Source organism: Rhincodon typus, chromosome 3, assembly GCF_021869965.1.
Source record: "Rhincodon typus isolate 14 chromosome 3, sRhiTyp1.1, whole genome shotgun sequence".
Classification (NCBI taxonomy): Eukaryota; Metazoa; Chordata; class Chondrichthyes; order Orectolobiformes; family Rhincodontidae; genus Rhincodon; species Rhincodon typus.
This window is the reverse complement of record NC_063334.1, coordinates 65789726-65805847: the sequence shown is the minus strand read 5'-3', so window position 1 is coordinate 65805847 and position 16122 is coordinate 65789726. Positions and strand designations below refer to the sequence as shown.

At 40.2% G+C, this 16122-nt stretch overlaps 1 protein-coding gene across 1 annotated transcript in view; it reads right to left on the bottom strand.

Annotated features, from left to right (window-relative positions):
- Positions 1-6551, bottom strand: part of LOC109913450 (centrosomal protein of 120 kDa) — a 181537-nt gene extending 174986 nt beyond the window's left edge. The window contains exon 1 of the mRNA XM_048593566.1: positions 6410-6551. Within this exon, the coding sequence (XP_048449523.1) occupies positions 6410-6551 (142 nt within the window). The remainder of the gene's footprint in view (positions 1-6409) is intronic.
- Positions 6552-16122: the final 9571 nt, after the last annotated feature.

The window sequence follows — 16122 nt, the reverse complement described above, 5'->3', positions numbered from 1 at the left end:
AAAATGTCAGCCTTCCTGCTCCTCTGATGCTGCTTGGCCTGCTGTGTTCATCCAGCTCTACACCTTGTTATCTCAGATTCTCCAGCATCTGCAGTTCCTACTATCTCTGAAACATATTGATTTATTTGTTTATCTACAGGGTTAACGGAAAGATTCTTACAGGGTTAACGGAAAGATTCTTGGCAGTGTGGAGGAGCAGAGGGATCTTGGGGTTCATGTTCACAGTTCCCTGAAAGCTGCCACCCAGGTGGATAGAGTTGTTAAGAAGGCATATGGTGTGTTAGCTTTCATTAATAGAGGGATTGAGTTCAACAGCCGTAAAGTTATGCTCCAGCTATACAAAAGCCTGGTTCGGCCACATCTAGAGTATTGTGTCCAGTTCTGGTCACTTCATTACAGGAAAGATGGAAGTGTTGGAAAAGGTGCAGATGAGATTTACCAGGATGTTGCCTGGAATGGAGGGAAGGTCTTACGAGGAAAGGTTGAGAGAGCTAGGGCTTTTCTCTTTAGAACGACGAAGAATGAGAAGTGACTTGATAGAGGTGTACAAAATGATCAGAGGTATAGATAGAGTAGACAGCCAGAGACTTTTTCCTAGGATGGAGGTAGCTTTTACGAGGGGTCATAGTTTTAAAGTGAAAGGAGGTAGATATCGGGGAGACGTCAGAGGTAGGTTCTTTACTCAGAGAGTGGTAGGGGCGTGGAATGTATTGCCGGAGAGGGTAGTGGAGTTGGCCTCATTGGGGGCATTTAAGCGGCTATTAGATAGGCATATGGATGATAGTATAAGGTAGCGGTGGAGGTTAGATAGACCTTAGGTTTCGCGTAAAAGTTTGGCACAACATCGTGGGCTGAAGGGCCTATACTGTGTTGTACTGTTCTATGTTCTATGTTCTATCTTGATTACATTTTCACATACAAAAAGCAGCAAGTTTTTTCATACCTTCACTACATGGTGTGTTACTCATTTTGTGGCTTCATAGTTGACGTTTCTTCTGTTGTTATTATTCTTTACAAAAAATTAAATTTGTATAGAATAGGTTGTTACTTCTTCAACTTAAAATAGCTGTAATGATCTACATTCTACCAACACTTAATTGCATTTCCAAATGGCTTATTGCAATTAAAATCAATATTATACTTCATAACCCTTACTCATATAAGTATTTTAAGTGGAGCTGCATAAAGCATACATATAATAATTTAATGTCGAACAATATAATTGAGTTACATTAATTCTAAATAATTTATGTTGTCCTAAATAATTTAGTAAACAATGTTGCACACCATAATGCTTCCATTTTGCTGAAGCTAATTGTTTTCCATAATAATTGTTGATGTCTGTGTTTGTATTTGTACGTTGGGAGTACGCAGAACCAATTTTTACTTGAGCAATAGGTTCTTGTTTTATAATGAATTAGCTTTCTTGCTCAAATAGTATGGAGAAATAAAGAGATGAAGGAATACAGATACATGGATCTTTAAAGACCAGGGATTGAAGTAGAACAGGCCCCAAAAGAAACAAGTGAGATTCTGAGTTTTATCCACAGGGACATTATCCTAAGCAAGGAAATTATACTAAATTTGCACATACTTGTAAATGCTACAGGTGACATTTTGAATGTAGTATCTGGAAAAAGTGCACTGAGGTTTCAGAAGTGTGACAATTAGGAGAGTGAGAGTATAGAAATGAAGAAATAATCATTTTTGTTGAAAAATAGAAAATGATCATTCATCTAATAGAATATTTTCAAATTATAAAAGGTTTTGGCTTGTTAAATCTGCAACCAAAGGATAGATTCTGAATAATTACTTGTACAACAATGGGGAAAGCTATAAAATAGTTTTTCACTTGTAATGAATGTTGTATCACAGGGAGGTTTTGCGTGAGTATTGGAAATGTGAGAATATTAAAGTTTGTGGAATAGAGCAAGAAAATTAGATTAGGGCAGCTAAATTCAATGGAGAAGCTCAGTTTGGAAGTGTTAAACTGAATAATACAAAGAACTTGAGTCTCCAGCATATAAAAGTTACCATAGTTCTACCAGACCATAGGGCAGTTCTCTCATTAGAACTTGAAGGTCACCATGCCTCAGCCGAGGGGAGAAGTTGATAAGAAGCGCTCTTCATGCTAACCTTAGCTACTGCAGGAATTGAACCCATGATGTTGGCATCACTCTGCATTGTAAGACAGTTGTCCAGCCCTCAAAATTCACTATAGCTCCATTCTCTCTCATTAGAATGAGATAATTAGTAGTGGGTTTAAGCATACCTGAGGCAAGAGGTGAGGATGAGAAGGCAGGACCTTCATAGTGACTTCAGCTGGTGTGGGAATGGAAACCACATTGATGGCATCATTCTGCATTGTAAGCCAACTATGCGGCCCATGGAGCTAACAACTGAGCCTTTTGATACCCAGCTCTGCTCTCTGTCACCATGTCTTGGTCATCAATGCACTGTCCAAATGCTTAATCACAATCAAACTGTGGATGAGCAGGAAGCTCATATCAGCAAGACTGAAGTCACCTAGTTTAGCTTTCACAAGAAACCCATTACTTGGTACTCAACTCTCCCTAACGGCTCTCACTGAACGCGATGGTGAATAGTCTCAGTGTCATGTTTAACAACTCTTGTTAAGCCTTAAAGGAGAGATCCTAGCCACTTCATCTTGACCTGTTTCCATTTTACAGTATTGCCTCCATTCATGATTAGTTCATTGTACTCTGCTGTAATGTTTATCCATACCTTTGTCACCTCCTGACTTGAATAACGCAAAGTTCTCCTTGACAGTCACACAAATATTATCTTTCACAAATTGCAACTCACCCTCATCTCTCCCATACATGTGGGGTGGCATGGTGGCTCAGTGGTTAGCACTGTTGTCTCATAGTGCTAGGGTTTGATTTCAGCCTTGGGTGACTTGTCTATGCGGAGTTTATACGTTCTCCTAGTGTTGGCATGGATTTCCTCCCAGAGTTCAAAGATGTGTGGATTGACCATGGTAAATGTGGGGTTACTGGGAGGGTGGTTGGATGCTCTTTGGAGGGTCGGTGCAGATTCAATGGGCCGAATGGCCTGCTTCCATACTCTCGGGATTCTATGCATAATATCTTACTTCACTTTAAATCTAGTTCTTTTATTACCCGACTGCTTGCTAAATTGCTCTGGCGCTCTATCTACCTAGCTAAAATTTTGTTTTTCATTAACAGATTTATCTATTTTTTTTCCTCGGTGTGCAAATTTGAACACTCCCTCGCTCTATCTCCGCCCTTTCAGTCTGTTTATTCGCTCAGCTCTTCTGACTGACCGCCGATGGAGCTCCTCCTCTTTTGCTTTATGTCTCACAGCAGAATCTTTATCTTTTTTGACCCGAGTCCTTTTCGCTTCCCGAAATGAGGAGTTTCGCGGAATCAGAGTTTGTCTTCCCAAAGCTGTCTCTAACATTCCGGGAGATGAGCGATTTGGCTTTCCTGGGCAGTGAGCCCATAATGCAGACGCTTCAATGTGATCCCAGAGACAATGACTAACTTGTTAGCCTGGCGTCCGGAGCTAGGACCACGTTAACTGCATTTTCTTTAAAACGAAGCATTTTGCTCGACGCGGTTGTTGATCAGTTTCGACCCTTCAGAAAGCTGCTGCTGGATAGTGTCAGGAGCGAGGCCGTCCGTCCAGGCAGCCGGGGCGGAGTGGGGAGTTCGAGAGAGGGAGATGGGGGGAGTGGATTGGGGTCTGGGAGATCGTTGGGGAATGAGGAAAGCGAGCAGTGGGACATTGGTTTCGGTCTCAAACTGAATGTGAACCTGCACGATGTTTTGATATTTTACACAGAGGATCCCTCACTATGAGATCATTAATAAATCTTACCTCATTGCTCTTTATCAGCAGTAAAGTAACCTGCTCCCTGATTGGCTCCAGGATGTGTTGTTCTCAGAAACTGTCCTGAATATACTCTACCTATTTATCGTCCAAACTTTTACAAATTTGATTCGTCGAATGTCACAAGATCATCACAGTAACTTTGTTACAGCACTCGCCCCCTATTATTTCCTGATTTATACTTTGCCCTGCACTGTTCCCAAGACATTCAGTTCATTCCTTTGATTTTTCCTATCTCCACACAAACTGATTTCATATTTTGTTCCTCTCCCCCGAATTTAGATCATTTTTCACTCTGAGAGGCACAAGGCTACACAATTTCCTTTCTTCTCGCCTTTCCAGATGTCACATGGCCTTGAATATTCAGGTCCTGCCGCACTCAATTTATAACATTGTGTCTCTGAAATGGCTACCGTTTATTTCTGTTTGTGCATAATTAAGCATGCGACAGGTGTTGAGGAAGCCTCCAGAGGAAAAATAATTACTTAACCTTAACTTCACCAATCTTCCTGTCACCAATTCATATGTCCATAACAGTATTTGGAACTGTGACCATCTCAGTCTTTGTGGAGACAAATTCCTGTCTTCACGCTGAGGATCCCCAGCGTTGTGTTGCGTGGCATCACTATTGCCCTTAATGGGATTGACTTCAAACAGATCAAACAAACCTGGGCATCAAATGAGTGCTACAGACCATCAGCATCAGAGTCTGTACACTCACGGCCTAGCATATTAGTTACTAAACTAGCCAGAGGATCAACCTTGGTTCAATGAAAGGAAAAGGAGGGCATTGCCAGGAGCAGGTATGCCCAACAATGAGGGATCACTTTGGTAAAGCTCTAACACAGGGCTTCCTGCATGTTAAATAGTGGAAGGAGTATGTAATAGACAGAGTAAGCTATCCGTCAATTACTGGATCAAATCCAGATAGGCTTAGATAGTAATCCAGAGATCATTATCTTTGTGGTTCTGTGTTTTAGATTTAGCCTCTAACTTGGGAGTCTGCTTGACAGAACCTCTTTCTTGGTCCTAACTGCGTGGTCAGTATCCAAAAGGATGATGGTAATTGGATCTATTCTCTCCCATCACAAGTTCGTCTCCGGCCCTGACAATTAGGCAGGCAACACAGCTTTTAGAACTCTCAATTTTCAGCTGCAAAGAGATATCTACCTCTAATTTCTGCTCCCTACAACAACTGCAATTCCTTCTTGACCCCATCAGTTGAATGGGTAACTGTCTGCTCTGTCATTTTTAATGAGTTTTATAACTAACTAGGTTTCAAAATATCACTTAGCTTTCCAAGTTTTATCAAGCAGAATCAAATATTTCTAGCCACTTTTATGTATGAATTTTGTTTTAATCAAACAGTGGAATATGTTGCACCTATAGCTGGCCTCATATATTCCCAGTTCCACCTGCAGCAAAAGTTGATGCAGTATAAAGCTACTTCTGCTATGTAACCAGAATAGGCTGCAGCTTCAAGCTAGGTAAACCTAACCCTCTGTATCAGTATAATACTTTTTTTTTTTCATTTTTCTTCACGGGAACTTATCGCCAGTTAAATGTGGATATGCAGTCCTATTACCATTAGGAACTGGATTGGAATGAGCTAGTGACCGAAGAGGTTTTTAAGGTAGTGTAGGCTGTGATGGAGTGAATTGTTTCCCCATATTGGTAGGCCAGTAGTCAAAGTCCACAGACTTAGGATGGCAATGTTAAAGTTTAGGTGATAGATTGGTTGAAGTGTTTGAATGTTTGTTCTGAGCAAAAGTTTTAATGAGAAATTACTGGAGGGCTGATTAATAATATTAGAGCTTGTGGGAAGTAAACAGGACGGATACATTGGATTGATTGGTTGGCTAAGAAAAACATATTGACACAAATCTGTTGGCTCAAATTTCTGTAGCGTAATGTTTTGAAGTACGTTTACAGCAAACTGCCTTCTACAGTCTCAGTCGGCGAAATTCCATGATGCACTGGATAGTTCCTTCGTGTCTAATAATACATTATCGATTTATCATAATAAGCTTCAGTTCTGTTCAGTGTTAACTTGACTGAAGCTGACCAACATGTACTTTTGTATAAATACAACATCTTGCACAAATCGTAAATGACCTGCGTATGCGGCCAACTTAAATTGTGGGTAGCATTTCATATCGTGGATAAAGAAGCCTTGCCCATGACTTCGCAAGCGGCGATCTGATTTGAGTTGTGCACTTTTGAATGGCTTGATGGAATCAGGGAAACGAACTTCCAACGTGAAAAAGTGTAACGTTTATCATCGTGCATGTAAACTTGTAGCTTTTCCGGGATCATAGTTTTTTGCTTTCTTCTCATCGGTAGGTGAACGAGGAAGCCGAGGTAAACGAGGATGGTCAATCGGTGTGCCGTTGATTCGTCCTTTGTTTTGTGTGTGTGTCTAGCGCGCTGAGAATTCGTGGAGGTGATCGGCCTGTGCCATGCATTTGCCCTGCTTTTCTTGTCTGTGTGTGTGTGAGAGAGTGAATGGAGAAAGCGCGGATCACGTTGTTGCGTTGCTGCGGTGCAACCCTCCGGAGGAGCCGCTTGCTTTGTGCTGGCTGCAGGCCGGCGCGTGCTGGGCGCTGATTGGCCAGCGCGCTGTCACTCAGGGGTTTTCCCGGGGATTTCCGCTCGCGCTCGGTGACTCGGAACATTTTGGAACAAAAAGCGGAGGCTCGAGCGGAGAGAGGTTGAGCCGGGGGCTGCGGGGCCTCTGCTCACAGCAGCTCAGTAGCTGCTGCTGCCGCCACTGGATGTAAACCTCCTTCCCCTTTTGTCCCGGCACCGAGAGCTTTTAAACCGACGCACTTTAAATTCAAATAATCGCTATATGTATATATATATATGTGTGTATATATATATATTATAAAATAACCACCCAGGACAGGTCTGTGTACATTTGTGTTTATTCTGTGTGGGAACTTGGGTGTGTGTATGTTTTATTTTTAAGATTGTGTTAAACCTGGCTGTGTGCATTTAACCTGCCGTTGTGTTTTTTTTTTCGGAATTTATGTCTCCGAATCCTCTCCGTTCTGGAGTCTTGGCCGGTTGTGTATTCCCCCCCCCCCCCCCCCCCCCCTTGCAGTTACTGCTTGGGGTGGGGGTGGAATCTGTCTCTGTGTCCCTCCGATTGGAATCCCAGCCTCTTGCCTTTTTTTTTCCGGGAGGTTGTGTGGGGGCTATCAAATTGATTTTCCGCTGGCATCCGAATCGGTGTCACGGTGGGTAAAACGAAGGAGTTGGAATCTAAAATTATTGGTAGTTTGTGCTGTTGTAACTTTTCACATTGTGTAAGGCCGCACGTTAACTGGGCAGGATAGATCCCCAATCCCACCGCCACCATCACCTCCTCCTCCTGGAATATGATAGATTATTGTTCCTTTGTTTACTTACACCAGTAACATGTTCGTTGTTGAAGATATTGACTACATGTCATTAGGTTGGGAATGACGGTGGTGTTGAGTTTCTGAGTGCTTTGTGTAGTGAGCACTCACCCTACCAGAGTGACCCTGCTCTGGCTGCAGAAGGATGCCACTGCTCTGCTTACCGTTTAATGATTGCAGACTAGGTGAGGGCAAAGCTCCCAGCAGTGTGGATCACTTGGTTCCACTGAACAATGTCAGCTTCCTGATGATCTGTATTTCACTGTGATGAAGATGAAACCCCGCAGTTTCCAAACAGAATGGCCTGAACTTGCCATTTCGCAATGTTTGTAAATACAGCTTCGGAAAGAGAGAAAGCAACAAGATTGCGGTCTGTGGCAGAGTCTTAACAGTGCAGCTTGTATCTGATGCTGGGATTGACAGGCTGGTTAGAGGCAGCAGCAAGGCCTGGAAGGACTGACCAGTGCTTTCCCATCATCTGTTGCGTTTTTTTTACATGGGCCCGATGTAAGTTCGCTCGAATTGGCTACGGCTAACTAAAGTAAATACCCCGGAATGCATAAGTAAAGAACATGTAGAAGAAATATAATCTTTTCGGCTCAACCAGTGAGCTGCTTGTGACTTGGGGCCTGCCTCTCACATTAGATACAAAACCTATCTGGTGATTGACCACAGCCTATTCTTTTCACAACGTGTATTTAGTAGGGAATAACAGACAATTAGTTTTGATATTATAATCTCATTCAAGGATTTATATTATGAATACAAAAGAATTAATTCCTTGCAGTGATTCTTTGTATGTCAGTAGTTATCTATAACATACTCAGCATGAATTCACTATCCTGCAGACTTAAGTCGTTGTTGGTCGTACATAATATGCAACAAATAATTTTAATCCTACTCTGCAGTTACTCATTCTGCTTTCTCTACAATGTTCAGTCACAATTTTAGAGGGAGTGGGTGGTTTGGTGAAGTAAGATGCAAAAAAAGTCCATGTTTCTGTCACAATAAGGATAATTTAAAATAAATGGATGTTTTAAAGACTGACGAGTTATAAAGGCAGCCTTCAATATGTGTATACTTATTGGTACATTGGGCAGTAATGCCTACAACTTGGAGCCAAACAGGTGACAGTTCACAAATGATCCTAAACTAATAAGTAGTAGGTAGTTTGTGAATGATAGTAAGCTGCATACTATGATTAAAGTTATAAAAAATACCATCACAGTCTATTATTTAAAATTATACTTGTGTTTTAATTTCTTTATTAACTCCTAAGACTTATTCCTCATTTAAATCTTGAAGTTTCATGGAGTGTTTACTCAATTTGGAAATTTTGAGCTCTAACAAATGTTTGAATTGTTTGTTCTTAGAATTTGTTGTTTGAGAGAGGAGTATTGATGTATTCTTGACAATTTTCTCTTTTTGTGTACTATTTGTAAAGTAGAAGGTGATCAGGTATTGAGTTTACTGGATTATGTTTGTTGAAACAATTGTTACATGTTAATAATTTTGCTCAAAAGGAGCATACAGTGGAAGATAAGCCTGTTGGCAAAAGATTGTCACTTTATGTTGCCTCTATATAAGGAAATATCTGATCCAAAATACTACAAGCAAAAATATGACTTTACACCACATGCCACAGTATGAAGGGTAATGCTGTATTTTGGTTTACCAAATAAACACAGAACAAAACTGGCTACTCATAAATATTGTAAGTTCTTAGCTATATTTCCAATTATTTTGGCTTTACATTGATTTTCTTACCAGCATTTTCCGATATATTTCATACAAGACTAATGCTATTAACATGAAAAGGAGTGAACATGCATTTTGTAGTAAAAGTTAAATAAAACTGCTGTATTAAAACTATATCCTGGGTAACACAAACATATGCGTACTTCTAAGTTTTTGGGAGGAAAAGTGTACATTTTCAATTTTCAATTTTCAGCTTTCAACCTTTGTCTGCTGACTTAAACATATTTATTTTGGCTGCATTTAATGGAGGTTAATTTCCAGGCTTTTCAAGTGTCTTTTCCCATTCAATTTCTTTACTTCCTCTTCTGAAAAAATTGAGCCAGTAAGGAAACATTTTCACAGATACTGATGCTTCTCTGATACCCAATCTCGGTGGTCATCCTTTTTTGGGGAGTTTGGATAGCCAGCGTTGCTGAAAGGAACATGGCAGTCGAACCTGTCTTCTGTGTTGACGTGTACTTTCCAATTGCTAAGCAGTTTTCCTTCTCCTACCTTAGGTGCATTGAAGCAAGTTGGAACATTCTCAAATTGGCTCAGTATCACACATGACGGTGCATTTATTTTTTGAGCCACTAGGGGATTTCCTTTGTAAATAGACCCATCGAAGAAGAGAGACACTTGATTCTTCTGTGTTTCTTCTGCAACCTTAACTCGGTAGTGATTAGTAGCATAGACTTCAACCAAGCCACAACTTATTGCTACTTTGTAATGGGGTTCTTATTACTTAAGCTATTACTTGATAACCAATTAAAATCTTGGACGCTACGCTTGCCTTTCATGATTTTATTTGCTTTGTTTATTTTTACGTGATTTTTAAAGTTCTTGGATGGTAACATTACTGGGCAGATTGATTTGTAAAATACAAGTATCTAAAAATGTTCTCCCATCTGCAATGAAGCAAAATAAATCTGATGTTTTGTAGATTTCAAGCAATTTCTTTCCAGGTCTCTGTAGCATTGATGGAGGAAGCAGTGGTAGAGATATTAGTGGTTGCTGTACTTGAATATATGCAGTTGTTGCTGTGTTTGTGGGTGGTGATTTTGTTTTTGGCAGGTAACTTGACACTGGCAATGAAGAAGTGAGTATGGAGCCACACTTGTACATAGATCTTTATTTGATCTTCATTTGCAAAGAGAAGCCACAGTGAATGGTTTATAGGGGCACAACCTGTTTTTCCTTGTCCCTTATGTCTGTTCAGTGTGCATCATTTTAGGTGTGGAAACTGTTCGGAGTTCCTGCCAAATTTTAATTGCTGATTTACATGCCAAGCTGGAAAGAGTTGTATTCCAACAAGAACTGTTTGTTTCCTTACTAATTGCGCTTCAGGTTCATGGTTACCCAGATGGCACCTGTAAACTATGCACTGTGGAAATCTATCTATATTGAAAATGACAAGTGATAGAACTGTTGGAAGCTACTGAGTGGTTGAGTTGCACTCCATTCCCAAAAAATGTTGGGCAAATCATCAGGGATAAAATCTACGTGTTTCATATCTAAGTTACTGTTGGGAATTACTTTGGGACTAATGCACACGATACATAAGTCCCAGTTTTTCAGCTGTAAGAATTTGCCTTTGGAGATGGAAACATTTTAAAAGAGGAGAAAACTGTGAAAGACAATGCAGATTTTGTGTAAGTGGAGCTGGAAAATGTGTATCTGGCTTCATTTTTTATTAGAAAGTGTTTGGTTTGAATTAAACCCATGTGCTTAATTTGTAAAATAGCCACTCCGTTGAAATCGTTAGAATTCAAAAAAAAAATCATGTTGAGAGCTACAAAATGTGTTGTGCAGTTTGTACACCAGTATTATTAAATTGTTCAAGCTCCTTTTTAATTACAACCAAATTATTGCATTTGAAACTGAAGAGTTTGGGAGTCTAATCAAATATTTGGAAACATTAGTGCATATCGTAATAAAACTTAATCAATAAATAAACCACTGCAAATTCCGTAAGGAATGAAATCGCTTCTGAAATTGCCATTGCCTCCTTAGTGCTGGTGAAGGAACTTTATCGCCATGTTTAGTGGCCTTACTTGATCTTTTAGATATCTGCCAGTTTCAGGGTGAGGAACATGCTGCAGCTCCTTTGAGGACTTCGTGAGAATCTTCAGAAAGAACACCTTTTTTTGACTGGGAATTCATTTCTGAAGAAAATGTCAACTTTCCTGCTCCTCTGATGCTGCCTGGCCCACTGTGCTCCTCCAGCTCCACACTGTTATCTCTGACTCCAGCATCGTCAGTTCTTGCTACCTCTTTTTACTGGGAATCTTTTTTTTTTAAAAAGATTTGAAGTTCACAGCAAAATTGGGAGACTCTTGGAAATTTTAGAATCTACCCATGAGGATGCAATCTGGAGATTGGTGAAATATTTTAATCACTGTGTATTTTGATCTCTGAGGAGCCCAAGAGAAAGTAATTCGAATCTAAATTCGAGCACGAATTTCTATTTACTTGACTGCAAACATTTCTAAAATGTACAAAGTTATGATTACAGTTTGAGTTTGGTACATGCATGAGCAATATTCTTGGCTGTTTCAGTAAGAACATTTACGTTGGTCAGGTAACTTGGCATTTTTGTTGAAGGATGTATATTGAATTCTCTGTTCTCCGAAAGTATGAACAGCTACATTTGTTTTGATTGGTGGTAGTTTGCGGGTCTCTTTATACTTTTAAGACTATTAAAGGTGTGTGCCCGCAGTAAATAGCTGATGGTGTAGATGTCCAACTATGGCTGGTGTGTGCTATTAAATCTGTTTGCCTTGTCTTTAGACATCAAAGTCATAAGTGATTTTAATAACATTTTTAAATTTTACTTTTCAGGTCTTCAGCAATTGAGCGTACCATTAGTTGGGACGAATATCTTGTACAAATGGTGGAATTTATTCATTATTGTTGCCGTTACCGAGGAAGCTTTTGCGAATGGGATGAAAATAATTATTTTTGAATGCTGTACCTGTGATTGAACACCTTGTGCTGCTACACCTGATTTTATTCCAAATGATGTTTCCGCTGTGGAACTATACAGTCTGAAAGTGCATAACCGAGTACATACAGAAAATTGCCGTAAGCAGGAACTCGTTATGGAGAAAACGAAAGATAAAGATAAAATAGAAGAACGATCTAGAATGGGCAGGAGTGGGGGACGAAGTGCCCACAGTTCTGGTGTTCTAATGGTTGGACCCAACTTCAGGGTTGGGAAAAAGATAGGATGTGGCAATTTTGGAGAACTTAGATTAGGTAAGAAAGTCTTAAAATATGCAATATTTTGAGAGATATATTTATAACATCTGAATTTCTAACTGTTATTGAAATGCTGTAATTACTTTTGATTTCTGATTTATCAAATCATTTTTGTTTTAAACTTGAACAAATTTTTCATGAAGGAGTGGTGCCACCCCTCCTACTGAAAAACTGGGGCAATAAGCCACTGCAAGGTTTTATGATTGTGGGTTGTTAACTGCCTGAGGTCATGGTTTTCACTGCCATATAGGAGGATGTCCAACCTCCCTCAGTTGTTGGCCAGTTAGTTGCCTGGCAGCTCTCTAACCCCAGTAGCACTGCTGGGAGTGATGGACACTGCTAGGACTCCAGAAATCCTCCATGAGGAGGTGTGATGGGAGGCTAGTTAACAAGGTGAGGTGGGATGGCTTTGGTAGGGCCAGTCAGGCAGGACCTAGTAAGTGGTTGGAGGTCAGAGTGACAAATGGAGGCAATGATCACAGGGGGTGCTCTTCTCTGAGCACTGGGTGTACCTAGCAGCCTTGTGTTTTTCTGCATCTCCAACTTAAACCAAGTTTGTTAAAGTATGTTCATAGACTTGAATGCTCATTAATGACAATGTATGTTGTATACTATGCTAAAAGATTAATCTCTTTCTTTGCAACCAGGAGCTCCAATGAGGGAGCTCACAAACTGAAGCATTGACTAATTCTTGTCTAATTGCTTTCAAAGGAAAATTGAATGCACTGTGTTGTATGAATTAGAAAATTCATTCTGTGCAAACTAGATTAGTTAATGTTGCTTTCTGGTTTTTCAAGAGCTTAAAGTAAATCAAATATGAGGAGTCTTCATCAAGCTCAGTGATCATGAAACCGACCTACGTTATTTCTTCTTAATACTGATGTCTAGTCTTTAAAAGATGGAATATCTGTTTTAAAAAAAAAATCAGTGGACCTTTGTGACTTCAGGATGTCCGACTACAAAATGTAGCCACTGATTTCCGTGTTTTGAAATGTAGATATTGTTTTAATGTGGAAATTGGCAGCTAACTTTTTATGGACAACAAAATTTTGGAAACAGCAATGTGATTAGAAGCAAGTGATAGTTCAAAGATGAAAGTTGCCTGGAAGATTCCTCTGCCCTTTGAAACAGCTCCATTGGAATTTTTAGGTGCACCCGAGAAGCAGGTTTTGTAAAGGGTTATACATTAAATTGCCTGTTTTAATTTCAGGTAGAATGAAGTTGTCTAAAGTCTAGCTATTCAGCATTTCTAGCTGAAAGAGGCCCACGGTATTCATGCTTCCATGGAGATGGGCTTTGAGAGGACAGGGATGCATATGAAACCACTAACCTTGAATTACAAAATTCTCCTAAAAGATATACTTGAGTTTCACATAGTTCAGTCTCCTGGGCAGATGCACAGTTAGAAGAATTCAACAATATCCTCAAGCATCATCGTTGTTCAGTGAAATATTAAAACAGTGACCATTAGGAAGGCATTAATCTCAAGATACTGTGGTATTTAAATTGGCTTGTGATTACAGGCATGAGTTTGCAGAACATTACCTAAAAAAAAACCTGACACACAACCAACTTTTAAAAAAAGCCTTCACTTTAAACATGTTTTCCATGGACTGAGGAGGACACCGTTAAATAGTTTATGTTTGTTTTTAACAGTTTTTAACAATCACTACACTTCCAAATAATTCATGTTATGTGAGATGTTTTGAGATTGATAAACTTGTATGTAACTCTTCTTGAAATCACTCTGGTCAGTGTTAAATTATCCAATTGACCGTGTATATTACAATAGTAATGTTCAAAGAGTACACTACTTCCTTGCTGAAAGGTTCAAGACTGTTTGTTTCCCTTCACCTGATCACCCACTCCATTCTGCCTCTTTTGTTTCCCTCCTTAGCTCCCAGCCTTGCCTCCCACCAGTCCTCTGACTCACCATATCAGGCCTTCTGAGAACTTGCTTTCCCTGATCTTGCTTTCCTAGCCTCACTGGGTCTTGCCTTGTTGGCGTTGCTTACCAAAATTCACCTTCTGACTGCATTTTCATTCATATTCTGCTTCTCTCCTGCTTTTGCTGCTAAAAGGTTCACTGTTTGCAACAGTCATGAGAAAGAACCAGTTTCTGATTGGCTGAACATCTCTTTCCTGACTCTGACTCTGTTCCAGTTTTGGGGTGACTTTTCTCTGGTTGTCTTGGGGCAGATTCATCCTCTGCTGCATGTATCAGTTTTCTGTAGGTGTTTAAAAGGTCTGAGTTTGTTACTACATTAGGAAAGGTGGAAGTTGGAGCAGAAATGCTTAATGATAGCTGCAGTCTGTGTCAGGAAGAAATATCCTTCCAGTGCTCTCGAAACATTTAAGAGCAAACTAAACATTTGTCTTAGCCTAGTTTGTAAAATGGATTCTCACTCATGCTCTTCCTGAAGTGCTGAGACATATATTTTCCCCATTTATTTTGTTATAACCAATCCTAATAAAATTAAGACAAATAGAATTTTAATTTGTATTGCATGTTTACGGTAGTAAAAAGTAAACACAGATGTGCAGCGGAGAAAATGAAAGAGGATGGAAGAACAGAAACTCAGTCCCGAGTTCTTTTTGGAGATTAAGGTTGCAAGTGGTCGAATTCTGCCTGAGCCATTGAGAGGATTTGGGGGCAAGGACTGTGACAACCCTGATGGGTGAGGCACAATACTTGAGGAGTAGGAACCATGTAAAATTTCGGTATTGTGGGTCCAGAAAGGGTAGGTGAGTGATTAACATTTGAGTGGGAGCGGCATCAAAAGAGCGTGCTGCACCTGCAGGTTAGCCTTCAGTGACTATTGACAAAGACATCCAAATCCTTTTTACTTGTCAACCTTTCTCAGTGTAAGAAGTAATCAGTTCATCTGTTCTTTCTACCAAAGTAGATAACCTCACGTTTTTTTCCACACCAAATTCAATATGCCATGTTTTCCATCATTCACTAAGCCTGTCCAAATCCTTTTGAAACTGCTTAATACATTTCTCGCAATACCCATTTTTATTTTAGTTTTGTACCATCTGTAAATCTGACCTTGTTCCCAGGATGGCGATGAAGAGAGAGATACAGTTGGTAGTGGAGAAAATAAATCAAAGATGATAAATAGAGAGGAGTGAAGAATGAGTATTAATATGATGAGGTCCTCCCAGATTTGGTGATGGATGAGCAAGAAATGTGTGCCAGATTAACTTGTATGTCGGGAGGAATGGGATTTGAAAAGCTACGCTGAGGGTGTTAGAAATCATAGTTATTAAATTTGAAATTTAGATTTTGTTAGCTACCACAAGAGGTGACTGGTTTGAGGGCTTGCTATGAACATTGATATGAGCATTTATATGGAGAGGGAGAAGTAAAATCAGAGGAGAGGAGTTGAACTGGTTTGAGACGTGAAATTAAGGATCAAGAGTTGTTCAATGAAAAGGATAGTGGTGGATAACTTGGCTGAAAATTCAGGTTGGAGCTCTGTGGGCTGTGGGCACTTAAAATTTTAATGCAAAAGTGAGACATCTGGCAAATGGTGAGAGGAGATAACAAGGTGTAGAGCTGGATGAACACAGCAGGCCAAGCAGCATCAGAGGAGCAGGAAGGCTGACATTTCAGGCCTAGACCCTTCTTCAGAAATAGGGGAGGGGAAGGGGGTTCTGAAATAACTGGAGAGACAGGGGGAGGCGGATAGAAGATGGATACAGGAGAAGATAGGTGGAGAGGAGACAGACCGGTTAAAGAGGCAGGAATGGAGCCAGTAAAGGTGAGTGTAGGTGGGGAGTTAGGGAGGAGGTAGGTCAGTCCAGGGAGGACGGACAGGTCAAGGGGGGGGGGGGGGGG